Source organism: Cuculus canorus, chromosome 16 (assembly GCF_017976375.1).
Source record: "Cuculus canorus isolate bCucCan1 chromosome 16, bCucCan1.pri, whole genome shotgun sequence".
Classification (NCBI taxonomy): Eukaryota; Metazoa; Chordata; class Aves; order Cuculiformes; family Cuculidae; genus Cuculus; species Cuculus canorus.
The window spans coordinates 10,005,195-10,027,554 of NC_071416.1; the positions used below are offsets into that span (position 1 = coordinate 10,005,195).

The following is a 22,360-nucleotide window of genomic DNA, read 5'->3' on the forward strand; positions in this document are numbered from 1 at the left end:
TAATGAAAAGCTCTAAGTAAAAACATCTATTTGCAACCATTTCAGTCTCTACTTTATAGTTCTCTTTAATTAAAGGAGGCAACCAACATCATCTTAAAACTGTTCCTAATTCAAATAGATTCTAAATTAGTATTTAAAGTTAGACTATGAAACTGAAAGCTGAAACACTCAGTTTTGGCTCTGTCATCAACAGTGGCAGCTTCCCTGATCCCTCTTTGCTGGCATTGAAGAACATGCACGACATGGGCCCATCAGGACATAGCCTCATGCAGTCTCCTCCAACCAGACAATTTTATACTCATATAGTAAGAATACTTTTCCACTTTCTTAATCACAAAGCATCCCACTTTGAGTTTATCCGTGACGCTAACCATGTAACTAGCATCACACAAAAGCTACACTAATGCCACTGGGTTTAAAAGGAACTGAAGTCTCCCAAAGAAGGGCTGAACACCATCCTGCTCCATATCTCTTTGCTTTATTATAATGCTTTTTAAAAGATGACACCGCAGTTCAAGTCCGGTACCACTCTACAGAACAATGAATAGTGTTCACCGAAATTGCCATTCCTGTGAACTTCACAAAAAACACATCAGGAAAATTAAAGATACAGTAGTCCATAATGACCAGGTCTCTGCTGGCATGAAAATGAAGGAGGGCTCTACAGCTAAAGGATGCTAAGTCATCACAATTCAATTCTAATAACGGACATTGAAATGTTTCTTGATTTCTATTTAAATCAATCACTGATTGCTCAAGCCTTTCTCAATGGGGTTATTGAAATTTAGTATTGCCCAAGTAAGGTGAGAACTGAAATATCTTGGTAGACTCCTGTTCACCGAGAGGATGACTGTATCTTTAAATGTATCCTGGATTAAACAACAAAGGTTTTACCTACACTTGTTAAATTATTGCACAGATCATTACACTGATAAATACACTATGAACTCATGGAATGTTGCACAGCCTGGCCTGGAAAATAAAAGCAGCAGCATTATCCTCGAGGTCTGAACCACAAGGGAGAGCTGGCCAAGCACTTCTTGAAACGGTTTCGAGACACAAATGGAACATTTTAAAGTAATCCTTAACTCGCAGGATTAGGTTCCTGGTCTGGGAACATGCATCTCCAAGACTTGCACTCTTTTACAAGTGGCATTTAGTTAGAATGTCTTGAAGGTTTTCTTGTATCAGAAGACCTGTAGGAATCCAGCTGCTCTGTATTTTCCAAAGTTGAAGCCATACAAAGAACTAAAACCATTTGAAACATTAGGAGATTTAAACCAAACACTGCAACGTCCAATTGTTGTGGCAGTCACTTCACCTACCGGGCTCTCTCCTGACAATTTGCTTGTACGATTTAAAATGGTTAAAACATGGTGTGGGATTGAAAGGGAAGCGGAGCCCTGTTCATCCACCCAACAGGTGAAGCACACCAGTGTCACACAGTGACGCTAAAGCCTTGCCAACCCACACACTCACTCAGATTCAGGGCTGTATCTTCCCTCAGACAGGACCCTCAGTTCCTGCAGGCTGCGCTCAATGCCTCTGCTTACAGACTTTATGATCAGGCCAGAAAAGAATTGGAGGGAGGATAAAAAAAAAAGTAACTCAAACACTTGCTTCACACATGCAGTTTGATTGCATGAATTCTACCAAACCGCAGAAACTTCCCAGCCACCTACTCTAAAAAAAGTAAAATCCAATAAAACAGAAGCTTTGCAAAAGAAAATGCCCTCACTTCATTGTCTCCTCCAGAAGATGTAGTAAAGCGTTCTGATTCAGACGAGTCATTAAAAAAATACTGATTTGCTGGTCAAACCAAGATCTGTTGGTATACTGGTTTTGTGGCTGCAGTCACGCTTTCTGCCATTATGTTGGTTTTTACTATGTTCTATTAACACCTCCCTGGGAGTTGTAGTGTATTGTTGCCTCTCTATAGCACAGCAAAAAAAGAGACAGCAACTTTCTGTCACCATCTCCTCAACTGTAAGAAAAAACATTACCAAAAGCTTCTGCCCGAGTAGGACCCTGGCTGTTTAGTTTAATTTAGAACATGAAGTCTCAAGAGATACAAAAATAAAACCAGAAGAACAAAACAAATGGCTCATGCTGATTGTAGCTGCAAGTGATACATAAATAAACCAGTTTTCTCCTAGGCAAACCACACAGCTGAGGAGAACGTGCATGTACACATCACAATACTGTTGATCGAATGGACTGAAATAAAGCTTAACCTGCTACAAGCTATTTCAGGAGGCTTATGAAAGAGAAACCGTAATAAGTTTGTACATAGGAAGCTGAATCAGCTTCACATCACTGCAGACAGACACCAGCAGCCAGGCAGCGCAACCCCATCGGATGGTTTTTGCCGTCACTGTTGCTGCGACATTTCACAAAGACAAACCTTTAGTGGAGGATGGAGCAGCGCCACTTCACAGACGTCACACAGCACCGCCTCCGGAGTACATGCGTTACAGTTCCGCTCTGGGCAGCAGACAAATGACAAGCAGCCAACAGAGGTGTAGGCATAAAAATACAGTTACATCTGACATGCAATCAAGCTATGAGAAAGGTATATTCGAAATTGGAGAAAAAGCAGAACTAAATCCTTGTTTTACAGTCAGGCTGTAAACATCTGCTAGTGGTACCACCAGCAGCATTGTAAACTGAGATCTCTCGTGTCTTCGGCACTTCCAGAAGGTCAGTGAACGCCTTGGGTGCCTCGCATGGCTCAGCCTAGAGCAGTGCTTGGGTCGTGAGCAGCACTGGGTCCTGCTGCACGAGCTTCAGAGACCACACTATTGGGAGAAGCGAGGGGAAAAAAGAAATCCCAACTCTGCAAGACAGGGCTAGAGAAGACTAGAAAAATATGTTGTCCGCCATCTGAAAGATCCTACTAATAGAAATACAGAATCAGACTATAAACAGAGCTACTTCTACTTAAACATGAGCCTTTAAAATCTGCTACTTTTGAGGCAATTCATGATTTTCCTTCCTTTTTAACCTCTTGATATTACTGTAAGCTCAAAAACCTCTGTAAGGAGAAAAAGAAATGAAGCATTAACTTTAAAAACTGAAGTTGTTTGTTTGAACAAATTAACTCATTTTAAAAAGAAAAGGCTCTTTAGGTATGTAGTAGGATCTAAAGGATCTACAGTAAAGAACACGGTGGTTGTAAAGCCAACTACATACCATCAGGATCTGACGTTTTAAAGCGAGCCGATTGGTTTTGGGCTGAGTGTAGATTTACAATCTAGTCCCCTAAAATAAAGTGGAATACATAGGAGACCTTTGTTGTTAAAGTCACCATTCCTCTGTAGAAGTTATGGTTTGCATCATGCAAAGCAATTTGTTGGGTCAAAACTGAGAAATAACCAATTCTTCAATTCCATCCCTTAATGCTGACAAGGAGTTCCTAAAGTTTTCAAAGTAGTTTTTCTTTAACAAGCTACAGAAAGAAAATGTGAAGAAATACATAACAGAAACAGAGATATGGTTTGACATATTAAAGATTAATTTCGAAAACATCTGCTTAATTTATATTTTACTATTAAATCCAGACATCTACTCATCTTGAAAGAGGCTTGCTGCCAGCCTCGCTCCTCAATGTTCTCATAGTTGCCACTCATTTTTTCTTACTGGAATCTTTTTATGAATTTGTTTCGCTACCAAGTTGCCAAATAGCTGTCCAAAAGGCCATAAACAGCTGGAAGATTTCATTTTTATCAGAATAGATAAAATAAATGGGTAGAAAGAAGACAGACAGATTAAAAATAGACTGTATAAAATACTCAGACTGGGGGAAGGGCGTAGGTAGGGAAGGAGAAGATCACAGCTTTGCATTTCATCTGTGCAAGAGAGCTGCACTGGCTGAACTCTTAACCCATTGAGCAAGAAGGGCAAGTAAAGCCATTCTGGATCTTCCTTTCCTTGACAGCTCAAATCTAGCTCTAGATTCCTTATCAATTCTAAAGGGAGAAAAGTTTTAAAAGACTTAAAAAAAAAATCTCATAAAGATTAAAAACAAAGCTCCAATAAAAAGTATCTTAAAGACCATCCTGTATTGCCAGACTTAATACAGTCAGAGCAATTCATAAGGCATTCGATCTAGATCTACTCAGCTGCAGTTTGCTTATTTAATGGCTATCTTTTCAAGACACACCCTGACCTTTGTTTGCATTAAACATCTCAGGTCACCTCAAAGTACATGAGGACTGGATGAACACCTATTAACCTATGCATGCAAGGTTGTGCCATGAAAGCATGCTTGCACTGATTTTTTTCTTTTGAACGTTCATGTTAAGGAAGTCACTGTATCCAGCTTCAATAGTGCAAGGAGAATATAATTATCTCCACCCCCAAAAGAGGAAGAGCCACCTCTATGTAATAAAAGACTAGGATGCTACTTTTTTTTTTTTCCATAAACCGAGACAGCAAAAAGGAGAATGAATGGGAAGCACAAAAGGAAAGATCAGGAAAGTCAACCAAGATACTCCAGTTGCATGTAAAACTGTCTCCCCTCAATCAGCCAGCACAGCCTCCCTTTCCTAGCTGTGCAAAACAGGGTTAACAGAGTTCTACCATTTCTGGTTATCCCACCCATCATCAGCTGAAGACGCCTTTTTTGTTGCTTTAGGAGGTTTTTTGGTCTTGCTCTCCCCTCCTGCGTTCTCCCAGTTGGTCTCCCAGTTCTCCCAGCTGTCACTGTTACTGTTCTTGTTGTTGGAGACTGTTCCTGAGCCCCACACGTCCCAGCTATCGGAACTCTTCTTCTCTGTGGAATTGTCCACATAGGTCCAGCTCTCGCTGCTTGGAGACTTGTGAGCTTTTGGTGGATCTGAGCTGCCAAAGGTCTCCCAGAAGCTTTGATCTACAGCATTGTTCTGGTAGCCCTCCCCTCCACTGTTCTGGTAGCTGTCTCCCTCAGCTGGTCTTTTATGACGAGGAAAAATGGAAGGTAGAAATAAATTAATAATATAACAATAAAAAATACATGACCAAACCCAAAGAAAACAAGTATGCTATTGCCATTTGCTTAAACAAAATTGAGGATGAAGGCACAATTAAATACATTGCTTCAAAGTGTAAAAGCTTATATATTCTAGTTCACAGGTTTTTGTTATCGGTCTTAAGTAACAGGCCTGGGATGGGGGATGGATATGCATTAGGAAAGAAGTAAAACCAAGGTACTGTGCACTATGTTCTTGGTTTAACAATTGTCATAAACAAGGAGACTGATTCTTCCTGTATTATGTACAGGAGGACTACTAGAAAGGACAGAATAATTTCTTCATATTTAAAAACTACTTGTTCCCACTATGCTGCAGGACACACAGGAGATAAAATCAGGTGGTTGAAGACACAGGTATAATTAAAAAAAATACCTTTCAGAATTATCATCTGGTTTGCCAGAAAAAAAAGTGGTGACATCACGCCATCCCTTACTTCCAACTCCCTGAACCTAGAGAAAAAAAAGACACCACGTTCATCTGGACTGAGCCAATACCTCTTCCAACAGCAAAAGCCACAACACATTTCCCCCTTTGTTTAGATAAAGAGAACACATTTCATCAGACAATTTCAGCTACAACTTATCAGTATTTTTGATGGGCGGTTACATGGTTAGTGTGAAGAACATACATTTGACAGCATCATGCTGCTGGAAGATATGAAAAGTAGGTCAGGTTTAGCTTTTTCACCCATCACTGTCAGTAACAGGTTTTGAATTCCCTCCCAGACTTCCTTGATAATAATGCTGGAATTACTCCTGCCGTAAAACTAAACTTAAAGACAGCACTGATGTTCTGATGTTACGAATGCTGTAAGTAGTATTGGTGTTTCTACAGTTGTACATAACTATTTTCACCCCGTTTCAGCAGTATTATTTCACTGTCCATGTATGAGAAGATGACAGTTGCGTTCTAGAAAAAACATGAATGCCAGGAGAATCCCTTGGGGGTTATTATGGACTGGCATCAGATTAGAAAAACATACTCTGAAGTGACACCCAAAGAAGTCACTGTTCTAAGTCACAGATATGGAGGATGAATACCAGAGTTCAGACTTAAAAGTCACCAGGCTGTGAACAGGACAGGTAAGATCCCTTATTTTATTCAAGTACTCCCAACATCTAAGGCACTAAGCTGGGATGTGACAGAGCTTCCAGTGCTGACTTTGACAGTGCTAGAGATAGATCCTCATAGGTAACACTGTACAACTTATCAAAACAGGTATTAGGTCATGCAGGACTTGTGTACTCAGCAGTTGTGGAGAGCACTTACCACGTTACCAAGCAATGAGAGCAAAAGACAACAGAGAAAAAAGGTACAGAACATTAGTAAGTTTAACCATACAAATGTAACACAAGCTGTCTCCATATTCTCTAGCAAAGGTTTTCTTTTTGTGCTTGGAACACTGGCTGTCTTATAAATCTACATCATGCCCTCAACAAAACCATTCCGAGGACTGCATCCTACCTATGCAGCTTTTTAACATCCCAACGGCAGAACTGTATTTGACACAAGCGGAGACTAAAGCTGCCTCAAGGTTTTGTTTCACTACAAATATTTCAGAAGAATATGGAGACTGGCTTGTTGTTTGGCCTCCTTAACAGGCCACTTCATACCTTACTGGCCAACTGCGATACCCCCACGGTGACCTCCTCAAATATTTTCCCCTCCTTCACCTACATAAATCAAAGTATTGGTAATTAGTCATAAAGCACATTGAAGCCTCAAGACAAGGTGACTTGTGCTTAACAGGTAAAAACGAAGTGTAAAAAGAAATCCCAAACAGAAAGTGAATAAAAGTAAAAATTAACAAAGTTAAGAAAATAACATCTAAATTCCATTGGTCTCTCATGGAGTGAACTTCAGTCATTTGAGGTCTGTGGGCATTTTCCACTGATCTACCTACAGTTTGAAGGTATCATCACACCAATGCTGTGCACAAACCCACCAGTACAAAAATGTCTGCATATATTTTACTATATAAAAAGATTTGTTTTGGAGAAGTTAAAGCCTATAATCCACTTTATTCTTTACCTTCTTTATTTAAATATTTTAATATTAAAAGAGCTTTGAGTCAGCCAGAATACAACCAGTGTCTTTCACCACATCACCTGCTTTGGAACAGCTGCCTTTATCTGTGCCAGGCAGCGATTGCTGAATACTTACTGCAGAAAGTAACACTTACTTAGAACTAACAGCACAAAATCCCAAGTTAAACACCCTCTTTTTTTAATACAGAACGCAACATTATAAAAGTCAGCTGGAGGAAATGCACCCTAAAAATAAAACTGAAAATAATGCACCTAAGCGCTCTGATGAGTCCCTAATTCTAGGCAATAGGAAACCCATTAAGAGTCTGCTCCTGTGATTTGAAATGCTATGCACAGAACATTGAATTAATAAAAGGTAATGCAAGAGAAATTATTTTCTAATGTGATTAAGCCATTCTTTTAAAACTGAAAATTAATCCATATCCCAAAGTGGTGGCACCGCTTCTCTCATGAGAGCAAAATCAGTCTGCTTTATCAAAACCAAGGTATTTCAGGAAAAGGTAGGTGGGGCAGTAGAACACCGCACTCTCAAAAAAAGGCTTTTGCAAAATTCTGGAGTTGATCCCAAATTCTAGAAGCAGAGAACAAGTGCAAGCCAAACAGGAAAGATGTAAAAGTACTTTTTGAAGATATGAAAGAGGAAGGCATTTGACACCGAGGAGAATCTTTGCCTATAATCTGCAGTGTCGGTGATCACCGGTGACTTAGGAGGATGCCTTGCTTTGTTTACATGCACTAGTGACTGTGATTCACTCAGGTCAGCACATGTGCTTTTCTCCAGCTGCTCTTGGAAGTGCCCGTAGGACACCGGTTTGGACACTGCCAATTGTGAAAGGAAGATGAAAATCTGCTTCCAACTGGTTTCCTAGAAACAAGACAGCAACTAGAACAGCTCCTGAAAATGTTGCTTTAGACCACACTTTGTGTATGAATGCATGCAAAGTTTGGTAGTAACTACCAGAATATACTGAACAAATACTAAATAAAGGTTGCAACGACATGTTAATTCTATTGATAAGTTGTCCCCACTCATCTTAAACACATACTTAGCTCCAAGTTCTATGGCCCCCAATGAGGCAGGAGATGAACTACAGTGGCTCAAAGATGGTTTGCTAGATTAAAACAATGCTGGCAGGCCGATGGGTAAAACACTATGAACATAACACTCAAAGGTACTATTAGCATTTTTTTTTTAAATAACTGATTTTTATATAAGTTTAGGGTGCATTTTCATCTTGTCCCATCTTCCATCACTGAAAGCATTACATTTATAAAGTGGTAACGAGCAAGTAAGAACGTTACAGACTCTTTCAGACACAGGTAAGATTGGTGGACGGATATTGCTCTCATTAATGGTTCTTAAGTAGCAGACTAGCTTTGAACTATACAACATGTCACCGTTGCTACTGTGCTAATATATGAAAAAACACTGAGAAACCAGGCAGTTGTGGTAGGAGGAAAACCACTCCCCTAAATCATCATAACCATGTTCTGCAAGTAATTTACTCGTTCCAAAGTTACCTTTTCCTGTGCAGGTTTGAGAACATTTTCATTTAATGTCTGACCTAACTCTGATGCCTATTTAAAAGCAAAACAAAAAACAAAGTCAGTTATACTTTCCTTTACAACAAAAAAAGCACACCAAAAAAAGCCAAAAAAATACAGCCATCATCTTCTGCAGGCTAGTTTCTCAGAGGTATCTCCAAAACCACATGAAGACTTAAGCTTTGATTGGTACAAGCAGAATGAGCTGAAAAGCACACACAGTACAGTGCTGCAGAAAACATTAAAAGAAAGTAAATTAAAGCCAGATGCACGTGGCAATAGGTTGCTGGAGATGCCCAGAGCCAAAGCAAAATCTGACCTTGTACTGGTAGCAGAAGCAATGGTTCAACCAGCAACAGCCTAGAAGATGGGCCCCTTGCTAATGCCACAGCTGAATGTTTGGAAGAACTCACCTCATCCACTCTTATTTTTCCTTACTAATGGAATTACTTATAGAATTAGATCTTCTTTGGCCATTTTTTCACCCATTTTTCTGTCTTGTAGTGCTGCTACTGTCATCTATTAATAGCAGCCCAATTGCTCCTAAGCAATACACAAGAGGCAAAGCTGTGACAGAAAATTTCTGTGATTTCTTTTACAGCTCCAGCTTTTCAGGGATAAAGACAACAAAATTCCGATATCCACTGCAATCCAGAACAAGATGCATGAGCATATGGCACCTCAGAGGCATCTTACAGACATGTATGCCCACAGTCTACGTCACAAAACTACTTCTGTAAGACAATATTGACATGGACAGCAGGGTTTGCAAATGTTTCATGTGAAATCATTCCTTTCCCTTCTATCATAACAAACCTTTGATGGACTAACTTGTTTACAACTGCCATATTATTCTGACTACCTTCTGAATTAGCCCAATTAATCCAGAAGGGCCAGTTTGCTTGTGAGACAAGCATTATTCCAAAGCATTAGCAGAGACTAATGATGTTTCATTTTCTAAGAGCTTTTATATTCTAACTAACATCGGCTGAGGTGTGAGCCTTCATTCATATCCTTCCTGGGGATGGAGCAACTCAAGCATCTTTACTTCACAACTTCCCAGGTATCTAAAAAGCCTTTCCTTAGCCCCAGTACTACCAGGATCTCCCCTCTTCCCAACCCCATTATCTCCACTACTTCTGCCCCTTACCAGTAAAAAAGTTATTTGAGAAGACAAAGGCAAAAGGTAACCCTATTTCCACCTAGTAAGAAACATACAGGCAAATCACATAAGGCCTCTTTCCACTGGAAGCGAGGCTAGAAAGTGCTAAGGAAAAACAAGAAAAGGTTTTTTTCATCTTTGAAAAATCCTTCAGAGCTGATTAAACCCGGAAAACTGTTTATGTTGTATAAAAATAAAAAGTGTAATCATTCACCAAGACTAACAGTTCAAGTATGCTAAGTGAAGCCATAGCTAATCAGGAATAATTCTCATCCCATTTAGTCAACCATATACTTCTATAAATAAAGAAAGGAAAGATTTGGGTACAATTGTGCTTCTAGCTGAATCATCTTCATCTTTACTATCACTCAATTCAAGATAACATCTTAATCTCTAATACCAACACTACATAATGGGACATTTCTCAGAGGGTCTGCCTCCAACATCCCAGGATAGTTCTTGGCATACTGCATTCTTGGGTCAGACACGCAAATGGAAATCCTGAAGTCATCTGTGTTTATGAAGACCATGGACAAAAGTTTAGTTGGTCTCAGAGTACAGAGCTTAGATATCTCTCAACAATTTAACCTCATTTAAATAGGTGTGAAGAAACATTACTGGATGAAACACACAACATTACTCCAAATGGGTTTGACTCAAGGCAAAAAAAGAAAAGACAGCTCAAGAGCAAATGCACATATTCAGCACCAACAGTGACAAGGAGTCCATGCACAAGAATATACGTGAGGGTGTTACCGGCTCTGGCTGCTGCTTGTAGCCCCAAAACTTTACCCAGACAGCAAAAGAGAAAGAGCAAGGAAGGTAGAAGCAGCTTTTAGCAAAAAATTGGCAGCATTTTTTCAGGCAAGTTAAGTAGCGTGAACCTTTTCCAACTTTTACATCTACTGACAAGACAATGAATATGTTTGGCCACTGGACACCAAATATACTTTCAAACAACATATTACGTCAAAAAGATGCTAAATCTGTTGTACAGAGGAAAAAATAGATGTTTCTGGAAGAAAATTTAAGCTTCTGTAACACAGCTTTGAGTTTAGAGGACCATGTTGCTGTAGTCCTTGTCAGTAGATGTGATGAGCTTTTACACTTAGCATTATATTTACATTTTCTAGTCATAATAGACGAAAATCAGTTTTTCAAAGGGAAACTGCCAGAAGGCGTGAAAGAGGAAGACTTGTAAAACACTTAAGTTTTTCCTCGCATAAGCCAAGCAGCAAATACTTTAAGGCTTTTAAGTATTAAGGTTGGGTGACTTAACAAGACATTTTTGTTGCAAAACATGCACAAGTTGGAGCATTAATACCTTACTACATACACCTATCTCAACACCAACACCTGCAGTTTGGAGCATTAATACCTTATTGCATACACCTATCTCAACACCAACACCTGCAGTTTCACATTTGTTTTGAGCAACAGCATCCTATGCGTGTGAAAAAGCGTGCCAGGCTACTGCTACAGGTACGAGGAGAGTTATAGTTCAAAGTAAAACTCACTGTATCCTCTATTAACTAACATAAGCCCTCTCTCACCCAGAGCTTTGGTTCACTAAGTACACATTTTACATTTGAATTCAAAACTTCTCCAGCCAGACAGACTTTTGTTGTGTCATTACACAGGCCTGTGTAATTCAGGCCTGACTATTTCAAGGTTCACAAAAATAAAAAAAAGGGTATTTTAACTTTGCAAGCATGAATTAAAGCATTTTGTTCTACTGCCTCTCCAATATACTGATGGTTACACACAGCATAGTATCACTGTTTCTTTCTTGCTTAATTCGATCTCTGCAGATGATTAGAATTCCCATGGAAATAAAAGCTAGAATCTAAAAATTTCTGTGCGCTACAAAGGGAAAATACACTGATCTTGTGATAGTCTAGTCCAAATCAACTGATGTAGGCAAATACGTGACATTTAAAGCCAATTACAGTCAATAAGACAGAGCTAAATCTATAATCACCTTTTGACTTGCTTGAGATCCAAATCTGGTAGCCTATGAAGAGAAGCAAGTACATTTGAGTGTATTAGGAATAAAGCCTTTGGTTTTAAATACACGCATTTAGAAATGTTGCATCATTCTCCCCAAGTTGAATGGACCTTTGCCAGAATTTCACATTGAATAGAGAATATCCACATTATCACCTCTGGCATTCCAGGTCGCTATGGAAAAGGATCCATCTTTGTCAACTTAGGGTGTTCAATATAGACCAGACCTGGGTGAGCCAGTGCAGAGGAGCAGCAGTATTTTTGTCTCTCATAATGTCACCCAAAGTAGGAGCTAACAGTCATGCTCATTAAAGTTTGAAAGAATAATAAGCAAAACTGAAAAAATATGTAATACATTATTTTCACAAAACTATTCAATCCATTTCCACCACTATCTATGTAAAACATAGTAAATATTTCTCTCCTCTGGTTTTGATCAACACTTAGTTCAATGATTGTGATCTAAATCCGCAAGCTTGCAGAATATACAGAAGGGGAAGACCATGCCTCAGTTTTTCTCAAAGCACAACCTCTGCTCAACAAGCTTCCTATTTAAACTGACACAAAATGCTTTAGTTAGAGAGAAGTCAAAGGAAGGAAAAAAACATTAAAACCATCAGCAGTTTGTAACTGGGTATTAAATTCCTGCTGAAGAATGCAATTTGGGCTTATCTGGCACAGACTGAAATTTCTGCTTTATAAATCCATTTTTATTTTCTGAAGGAAGTATAGACATGGCAGTTGAGTTCTTTCTTGATGTTCTTGATCACTATTAAAATACTAACAGAATCTCTTGAGTTTACAAGAATTATGCCAAAATACACTTTGTTTACTTACACCCTCTTTGGCAGCTGAGGCAATTTTGCTTGCTCCGGTTGTAAAACTGCTCCATCCCTTTAAAGAAAGCAAGAAGGCTGTAAGTTGTGTGAATAATAGTGAACAATCAAGTGTTTGCTATTACATCTTGAATTTAGTCGAAATATTCTCTAATACAGTTTGTTCTGCAGCCATAAGAATTATGCGCTAGTAAGAGCAAAGTGACAGTCTTTCACTTAACTGTAATATAGCGATAAATTTGAATTATTTGTGTCAAAACAGCTACAATTGGAAGAAACCCGAGTGCTTCAGGTGTTAACTCCACTAAAAATGGATGCATGAAAAAGAATTCTCCTCCCACTCCCAAAAGTTAGAGAACAGAAAAAGGCATTAAAATCTTCATAAACAGAAACCGGCTCTTCAACAAGTAATTCTCATAGTTTTTTTGTTACGCAGAGTCTCAAGGGACTCAAGGCAAACCTCAACTGCAATTATATCGGTTTACAGAATGAGTCTGGTGGTATGAATTCTACAGAAAATGCTCCTTCTGATACTTAGCGGCAGAAAATAAGGTCTACAAATAAACGTAGCATTTGTGGGAAAAACAAGCATACGCAGTGGAGGGGAAGTTGGGTTTCCTTACTAGGATGAATATGCATGCATATGTTCAGTCTCACTACAATAAATGACTTAAGATCGCACTGTAGTGTGTATCTGCAGTCACAAGAGGGCATCTTAACCATGAATTTGAATTGGATCCATGATTCCAGCAATGACAGTTACTTGGACTACACGGTGTCACCTCTCCTTTGCTGCCTGAGCACACCCGCAATACATTACAGATGTGGTTTCTATTCTGAACTCTGACCTACAATCTATGGCATAGCTAGGGAATTCTCAGACCTACACTTTTAATGTCCACCAGGATCACCTTCACTCTTTGAGAACACAACCAATACTCTACATCTATTTATCTACTTGCAGTCTTTAGTTTCTCTTCTCCATTTATATTGTCTAATAGCAGAGGATAAAATAGGAAAAAATAGTAATTCAGGTCACAGAAAGCTTTAAGCATTTCCTTACCGAGTACAATGAAGACATAGCATTATTCAGGAAGTCATCCTCTTTTTTCGGAGGGTTTACTGTGTTTCCAAACCCCACGTAGCGATTCTCTTGGCCACTACCATTTGAACAAACAGTATTTGCAATAGCAAGAAACCATTACAACTATTAAACAAAAAATGAGACGCATCAAAGAATGACAATTGTTTAACAGACTTTAAAATACACCTAGGGAAAAAGACCTGAAACACCTAGCACCCAAAATACAAACCCACTCACTTCATAAAGTCATAACACCAACAAGGATCCACCGAGGAACCCTTGCAAATTAAAGTGTCCCCCACGCAAGCTACTGTGGTCTTAATGATTCTCCATGTTTAACAGATCAGTGATATCAGAAGTCTGATTAAATCCTAATAAAGTGATACATGAAAATGGGAAAAGGAAAGAAAGAAGAAAACAGCGTTAGCTTTATAAATGCCTATGATTCACTCAAATCACTTTAAGATACTATAGATACTACAAATTCCTAGTTTAGAGCCCACTACAGTAACATTTTGACTTTCAAGCTCTTCTCCAGTGCTATACAAACATTTCTGTTATACAAATACATTAAGAGGTACTTCCCTTCCTTTTAACCTTTATCGTATATTACCAACACGGTTTTAACTGTAACTGTTAACAAGTGAATCGGGATCACAGCTGTGTAGCTGTACAAAACACCCTGGTCTTTGTTGTGCCTGAAGGCCAGGCACTCAGGAAGGTAATAAATATTGCATTACCCTTGGTAGGAGTTGACATCATCATTTAACCAGTCTTCAAAAGCCTTGTCAGAAGAAGCAGTTGCAGTCTGAGACTGCCCAGCAGAACTCCTGAAATGAAAGATTTAAGACTCAAACCGTGTAAAGCAAAAACCACTAGCTCAGCAGAGCAGCCCAACATAAATCATCATAATACAGGTGCAAAATTGATTATTTCTTTCGTCTATCAAATAGAGAATTCTAATGCAACCACTAAAAGCCACCGGAGTAGTGAATGACAGACCCAGACACAGCCAATACTACTCAGACTACAGCTGGCCCCTAAGCTTGCAGGATGATGGCAGGCATGAAGCACTTGTCTGCTCGATTTACAATTGCTTTTCCAGTTAATTTCATTCTCCAGTGTAAAAAATAACAAACAAAAGCAGAAAACAAAACTGCTGCGGTCCAGCTTTGGTGCTCCCATTAGTAATAAGCCCCATAAACAAAGTCTGTTCCTTCTTCACTGGCATTCGATCACAAACTAGAACAGCACTGCAGTTAAGGTAAGGCTGTGACACCCTGGATGAGAATGACACAATGACTGGACTCAGGTGCATTACAAGCAAAGAAAATACACATGGCTTGTCCTCTCACTCACTTGTCCCTGCCATGGTTTAAGATCCAGGTGGAGGGGTTGGGAATTACTGCAGAAATTAAAGCCCTGCTTCCTTAACTTCAGCAAAAGATGGTTGTTCAGACAACACCATCAACAGAATAAAACTCGCAGACTTTCAGACTTCAGGTTTTGATCCTGCTGCTGCTACATCAACGTTAGCTAACAAGAATCCATACCGATGAGTGGAAGAGAGAGACATTTTAGGCTGAGGTGGGGTCCAGGTCCTGGCAGGAGAAGTTTCAAGGGACCACTCCTTGCCTTCAGCTACTGTAGCTACCTGGAAGATGTAGGAAAAAATCAGAATGCTAGATCAAAGTTTTTATGCAAGTTATTCACCAGTCCTGTAAAGTGAAGACAAGTCATTTTTTCCAGTCTGCTGCCAGCTACATAGATCGATTAATTAATGTTTTCACAAGAAACTGACTTTTTTCCTGAGTCTCAGGCTAGCAATGTGGAATTGAACACTGGTTTTATTTCAGGCAACTGATTTTAGGCAACTTCTTGAGTCATCTTAGGCAACAACAGGCAAGTTTAGTTCAAAGAGGGGAGTCTAGATTAATACAGAAATGCAAGAACAAATCCCAGAATAATAGAAGGATAGAAAGGTGAATTTACACTCTAGCACACAGTGGCTAAAACTCATACAGAGAATTTAAGTGTCCTCTCTGCCTCCTTCAAAGAAAGGACCTGAACTACATCTCTTCACCCTATACTGTTCCTCTGATCCAAGTCATCACTTCCGCAGGTTAATAAAAAACTTCCAAAGGCCTTCCCACAGGAAAGCCAGACATCCTCATTTCACACACTAAAAGGCCTACAGCACAGAACTTACGAATTCCTTGCTTTCAGCAAGATATTCTACTTTAGCTGACCATCTACTATTCCTAGTAACTTCTAAAGATGCAAAGAGATAACACAAGCAAAAAACTTAAAAGCTGCATGGACATCCCAGTGAGAACGTACCTTTCTTTTACCTCCGTGGTCACCATAAAAAAAAAGCAACCTTGAAATGCTCAAGTTCAAGTGGTTTGTCATTTCATTTTTGGAAATTCCAACACACAACAAAATGGTAATGCCATTACAATTACTAATTTATTTGTTCATAGGACTGCTGTTACCATTTTGTTACTAGAGACACGAAAGATTTATCGGCAATCACTTTGAACAGAACTATACTGCTGAAGAAGAGGAGTGTCCGCTGTGGGTTGGGACAGCCCCACTAAATAACCAATTGCTTCAAACTGCAGCTGTTTGAAGCCTGAGCCACCTCAGCCAAAGGCAGAAAAGTTTATACAGAAAATTCTTACAAGAGTAGGGAAGAAGTAAGACTTGGACCTTTCAAGAACCGTTGTGGAGGTTCAAAATGTTGCTACCTCCTCCCTCACTCCCTTCAAAAATAAGTGCTTACAAAATAGTTTGATGTTTTCAGAGAGGAGGGGATTAGGATGCCACAATGGAACTGACCTGATCTCTAAAAAGAGCTGCAGCTTTGCTGTTGTACTTCTCCTGCATTGACCAGCAGGGATCATAGTCGTCTTGAGACTCCAAGAACTCTCGGAATTTGCGATTACCTCCAGCCTTCATTTTCTCCAGCTCAATATCCTTCCATTTATCCATGGTTACAGAACGCACAAAACTGAAAAGCAGATTTCAAAAAAAAACAATTAAAATCACAGCTTGTTATCATTTCCAGCTAGATCAACGGGGACAAAAAAAAAGGCTTATAACAACACATCTCAAAAGCTGGGAGTCAGAGAACACTCTGCAAGTATAAGAAGACAGATCATCATATGAAGATGGTGATATCTTCACTGAAATAAACTAAGATCATGCCCTTTATTGGCAGTCAAAGGAGGCAGTCAACAAAAGGCAAGTGGCAAAAAAAAAAGCAGCTTTCTTCAAGTCCAGAAATTAATCTAACCCACTATCTAGAAGAAATTTTTCCTGTACTTCTTTACTCTGCGATTTTCCTTTCCTGTCTGTTTTCATTGTTACATTTAACTACCTGTACATCAGGTACTGACAGCTCAACCGTTTCAAGTAGCCTACCCTACAGCATGACCTCATGCCTGGGCATTTATGACTGCAGGCATCATCTCAACTCTGCTTTGAGCCATAAATTCTTGCTAATGCTCATTAAACTACATCAAAAAAAGAAAAAAAAAACACCACACAAAATCCAAACAATGTCCTGTTGTTATATATAAGGTTACAAGGGAGAGGAAAAGTGAAACATCCTCAAGATGGACAAACTTCATCTTGATCAATTTGTTTCTTTTTGTCCTAAAAAAATACCCTTCATCACATCCTCATCTCAGTAACGTCACTTTTTCTTTCATGTAACATACAGAATAGTTCCAAATCCTCATTTTCTACGCAATTTATGCTAACGAGCTCCAAATCACTTCTTGAGAAGCAAAGCACGTACTTTTGAATGGCCTCCTTGCTTTGTTGATTTGCCTCCTGGACTTTCTTTCCCTTTCTCATTTGAGTAACTATGCCATGCTCTGCCTCTATTATAGCTACACATGCTGTGAATCTCCAGAATACGTAACAGTTCTTATTCCATAGATTCCCATCTCAGTTGAGCAAGTTTCTCAGAAAAAAAAGAATCACCTGGACAGAACAAAAATGTGCTACCACTTGCATACACTACAGATACATTCTGTAAGCATACTCTGACTTTTTCTGCTCAACTTTGAAGCTGTTCTAGCACTACTTCAGTTTTAAATGGCAAAGATTATACCAGATTAAAAGAATAGAGTGCAAAGACCAACGCAGTATTACCAATTACCACCACACAACCTCAAGGAGCATGAGGCAAAACCGCCAGTGACATGCTGGAATCGAGACCTTCTATACCCTCCCCAAAAACAATACATTCTGCTTATAGCCATAATGCACTCTGAGGTAACCCAATGCAATCCATGGTCTGCTTGAAAGGCTGACCTGAGGTGAACTCCCAAGCCTCGGTGTTTTCCTGAGCACTCAAGGCAGATCCAAATTCCATAGGTCACACTCACCCACTGGGGATTAAATGCACCGCATTCAAAACAGACCTGCAAGAGAAGAACAATTGCCTTTAAGACTCAGTCATCACTGGTCCAGGTGACAGTATAGCTCAAAAAGTCAAATCACAAAAACACTACATGCAGAAAATAATTTCAGAAGGGAGAGTTCTTAGTGTTTGGAAACAATTCCTATTCCTTGAAATATTTATTTATGCAGCACAGAAATAAATAATCATTAACTTGCCTGATGTGGATTATAAAAATCACTGAACTGACTACCAGTGAGGTAGCAGATCAGAAAACTGAAATTAATGAGCAAAGAATTCAACTTGATTTCATCTCCATATTGCCTTAAAGGAGGAGAAAGTAACCAAACTGAATTCATGAAGTTTCCTTAGCAAAATAAAGATGTAACATTTAAAGTTTGGAACATTTCTCAGTCATACTTGGCAGTAAATGACAACAGATCTAAGCAAAGGTTTTTTCTTCAAAGTAGCCTTATTGCTCATACAGTGGAATCACCATTCACGGTTTAATGCGCTAATGTATATAAAACTGAACCTGTCCATGGGCTATCACATTTAAGGTAGCTTATAACCCAAGCTACTTGAAATAGCCCATTTTATTTAAACTGTGCCCAAGATATCACTTGTTCAACAGACTCTGGCAGTCACAGCACTACTGGAACTTGTTGAAAGGCTTGTGTCAAATATGCAGTAATGTATTATAATATATATATGAATAAAAGTTACTGGAACTCAAACAAATAGGAGATATCCTAAATTATGTTACCATGAGTTAACCATGCTAGCGCTATAAAGATGAGAAGTGTAATGGACTGCAACAGACATCTGGAGTAGGTAAAGTGAAAATTCCATTTTACAACACTCATCTAAAGAGGACTATAATTTTCTCACATTGTTCTCATCTTGTGCTCTGACTTCCTTCAGAACTTTCCTTGTTCTTGGACTTGCCATAATTCTGCACAGGAAGAAAACAAAAAATTAAGTCATCATCAAGGATTTGATACTAGTAAGACGTTCAGTGTCCTACAAGCATATCTCTACGAAAGAGAGTTTGCAGTCTAAATTACTGCATCGCAGCCAATTGTGTGGGGGGAAAAAACAAATCAAACCCCCAAGACCCCACAAAAGTTTCCTTTTGAATTTATTTTTTATGCTTTGGTGGATTTAGCCATCTTCATTCATTTACTAGAAAGGTGTAACTCAGGCAGAGCTGAAAAGGAGCTGAATGTGGAACCTCTTCTATGGCATATGTTGTATCCAAACAGGCTCTTACTCTATGATACTTTCAGACCCATCTGATGCCCCCTCTGACACCACTTCATAATTATCCACGATTACAGAGGACCACACAGATACACCTAAACAGACCTAAGCAAAACCAGCACAAACTCTTCACTTAAGAGTGCAGAACACACTGCTAAAAGCGTGCTTTGCTATAAGGTACAAAAGCATCATGATATTTCAGAAGTATTGAGTTTATCACTTGAATTCTAAGACAAAAAGGCAACCTAACAACTCCTCATAAGACTTTTTCTCCAGACGTTTCCCCAGCTTCCTTGCACACTTTTAAAGCTGAGCAGTTTTGCATAGTGAGCAGTGAAGGTCCCTTACCAAGAGCTTCACAGTAGAACCAAGCAGGGCCACTTCTTCCCACACACCTGCACAATCTGGATCCAAGCTGAGTCCTGGAGAACTCTCTCAGAACATGGCCAGATCCCCAGTGGGCACACTAGCCTCTCCTTCCTAGGGAAAGGCAAATAAAGGAATAGATTAAATGTGGAGCTTGGGGGGAGGCTGTCGTGAGAAGCTTAGGCCTCTGCCACACCAGAGAGGGACCTCTTGCCTTCTCTCAGGCAGATCCCATTCCAGGAGGGAAGACCATATTCAAAACTGTTCTGGAACTGACCTAGAGCCAGTCCAAATGCAACAAGGAATCCAAGCTAAACATGCCAGGGAAAAAACAGTACTGACGCATCCAAATATTTCTAATGAGAGCAAAAGAGGTTTTATTACCCAAAGAGCAGGCAAGGTGACCCTTCTGACCACAATGCCACAGCCAACCTTACAAATCCTCATGAGACTTTTCCTTCAGACCCTTCCCCGGTTTCCTTGAACACTTTTAAAACCGAGCAGTTTTTCGTAGTGAGCAGCACAGATTCCTTACCAAGAGCTTCACAGGGGAGGGAAGGAAGTCCACTTCTTCCTGCACACCTGGAATACCCCAATCCAAGCTGAGTCCTGGAAGCCTCCTTCAGAACATGGCCAAGCTCCTGGTGAGCACACTGATCTCTCCCTCCTAGAGAAATAAATATAAATGAATAGATTAAATGCAGAGTAGGGGGGAGGCCTGTGTGAGGAGAAGCTCAGGCCTCTGCCACAGCAGCGGGGCACCTCCCGCCTTCCCTGAGGAAGATCTAGGACGGGAGACTGCATGCAGTACTGTTCTGGAATGGACCTAGAGACAGCTCAAGTGCAACAGGGCACCCAAGCTAAAGCATGCGAGAGAAACAAATTACTGACACATCCAAATGTCTCTAGTCAGAGCTGAAGGAGTTACTACCCAAGAGCAGGTGAGCTGACCCTATGAAAAGCAATGCTTTCTGTCCACTGCCACGGACAACCTAACAATTCATAAGGCTTTTTCTCCAGACCTTTCCCCAGCTTCCTTGCACACTTTTACATAGTAAGCAGCACAGGTTCCTTACCAAAAGCTTCAAGGGGAGGGAAGGAGATCCACTTCTTCCTGCACACCTGAAATATCTCAATCCAAGCTGAGTCCTAGAAGCTTCCCTTAGAACACGGCCGGACTCCAGGCCTTTCCTTCCTAGGGAAAGGAAAATAAAAGGATGGATTAAATAGGGGGTTAGAGGAGGCTGTTGCAAGTTGAAGCTCAGACCCTTATCACATGAACCAAGCACCTCCTGCCTTCCCCAGGGCAGATACTGTTCCAGGAGAGTAGACTGGATGCAGTACTACTCAAGAACTGAGCTAGAGCCAGCTCAAATGCAACAGGGCACCCAAGCTAAAGCACAGAAGGGAAACTAAGTACTGATACACCCAAATGTCTCTAAATAGAGTAAAAGAAGAGTTATTACCCAAGAGCAGGTGAGCTGACCCTACTAAGAGCAATGCTTTCTGTGCACAATGCCACAGCCAACCTAACAACACGAAGCTTTTCCTCCAAACCCTTCCCCAGCTTCTTTACACACTTTTAAAGCCTAGTAGGTTTGCGTAGTAAGCAGCACAGGTTCCAGATATCTTTAATTAGAGCTAAAGAAGGAGTTATTACTCAAGAACAGGTGAGAGGACCCTAGAAAGAGCTTTCTGTCCACAATGCCACAGCCAACCTTACAACTTGTCACAAGACTTCTTCTCTACACCCTCCCCCAGTTTCCTTGAATGCTTTTAACGCCGAGCAGGTTTGTGCAGTGAGCAGCACAGGTTCCTTACCGAAAGCTCCACAGGGGAGGGAAGGAGGTCCACGTCTTCCTGCACACCTGGAATATCCCAATCCAAGCTGAGTTTTGGAAGCCTCCTTTGGAACCTGGCCAGATTCCTGACCTCCCCTTCCTAGGGAAAAGAAAATAAAGGCACGGATTAAATGCAGAGAGTGGGGTGAAGCTGTTTTGAGGAGCAGCTTAAACCCCTACTAAGCCAACCAAGCACCTCTTACCTTTCCTAAGGCTCGTCCTCTTGCAGCACCCAAAGGAAAGAGGAGCAATCCCCCCCAGGCAGGGGCTCCAGCCTCTCCGGCCCGGCAGCCCTGACGCGGCAGCCCCGGCCCCGCCCTTTCCCCTCGCTACGTTGCAAGGGCCGAAAGGGATTGTGGGTGTTCGAGTTAACCCCGTGCTGCCCGGGGTGGGGGGGAGCTGCTTCCCCCCCTTGCAATTTAAAGGCATTCCCCCTTATTCTGTCACTCCAAGCCCTCGTATAAAGGCCTCCCCACCTTTCCTGAAGCCCCTTTCAGTGCTGGAAGCCGCTCTAAGGTCTCCTTACAGCCTTCTCCAGGCTGAACAACGCCAACACTCAGCCTGTGTTCATAGCAGAGGTGCTCCAGCCCTCAGGTCATCTCTGTGGCCTCCTCTGGACCCCTTCCAACAATTGCATATCCTTCTTATAGTGAGGATTCCAGAACTGGACACAGGGCTCCAGGTCAGGTCTCACCAGAGCAGATACAGGGGTTAAATCATAGACTAGTTTGGGTTGGAAGGGATCTCAAAGCCCATCCAGTTCCAAGCCCCCTGTGATACCA

General features: G+C 40.5%; 1 protein-coding gene across 9 annotated transcripts; it reads right to left on the minus strand.

The window, feature by feature from the left end:
- Nucleotides 1–192: 192 nt before the first annotated feature.
- ARFGAP1 (ADP ribosylation factor GTPase activating protein 1) lies at nucleotides 193–21,904 on the minus strand. Of its 9 annotated transcripts, none has more exons than XM_054081464.1 (18): nucleotides 21,782–21,904; nucleotides 21,559–21,678; nucleotides 20,814–20,932; nucleotides 20,273–20,404; nucleotides 19,767–19,851; nucleotides 19,000–19,063; nucleotides 18,021–18,130; nucleotides 16,536–16,707; nucleotides 15,248–15,348; nucleotides 14,435–14,524; nucleotides 13,674–13,770; nucleotides 12,612–12,668; nucleotides 11,749–11,781; nucleotides 10,524–10,553; nucleotides 8,582–8,638; nucleotides 6,626–6,685; nucleotides 5,385–5,461; nucleotides 193–4,932 (listed from the first exon to the last, which is right to left on the minus strand). In XM_054081464.1, exons 6-18 carry the CDS (start codon nucleotides 19,057–19,059, stop codon nucleotides 4,578–4,580), a joined length of 1,299 nt encoding a protein of 432 aa, XP_053937439.1. In that variant the 5' UTR covers nucleotides 19,060–19,063; nucleotides 19,767–19,851; nucleotides 20,273–20,404; nucleotides 20,814–20,932; nucleotides 21,559–21,678; nucleotides 21,782–21,904; the 3' UTR covers nucleotides 193–4,577. The 9 variants fall into 9 exon arrangements, with proteins under 9 accessions (XP_053937439.1, XP_053937437.1, XP_053937438.1 ...); XM_054081462.1 differs by having other exon boundaries at nucleotides 19,720–19,851; XM_054081463.1 differs by having other exon boundaries at nucleotides 19,720–19,851; nucleotides 21,456–21,678.
- Between the last annotated feature and the right edge of the window lie 456 nt (nucleotides 21,905–22,360).

Coding starts and splice junctions, on each gene's coding strand:
- ARFGAP1 (XM_054081464.1), bottom strand. CDS start 19,059: ATGGCAAGTCCAAGAACAAGGAAAGTTCTGAAGGAAGTCAGAGCACAA. Junction 14,525..15,247: donor TCTCTCTCTTCCACTCATCG/GTATGGATTCTT, acceptor CTTTCATTTCAG/GAGTTCTGCTGGGCAGTCTC. Junction 8,639..10,523: donor ACAAGCAGCAGCCAGAGCCG/GTAACACCCTCA, acceptor GCTTTTAAATAG/GCATCAGAGTTAGGTCAGAC.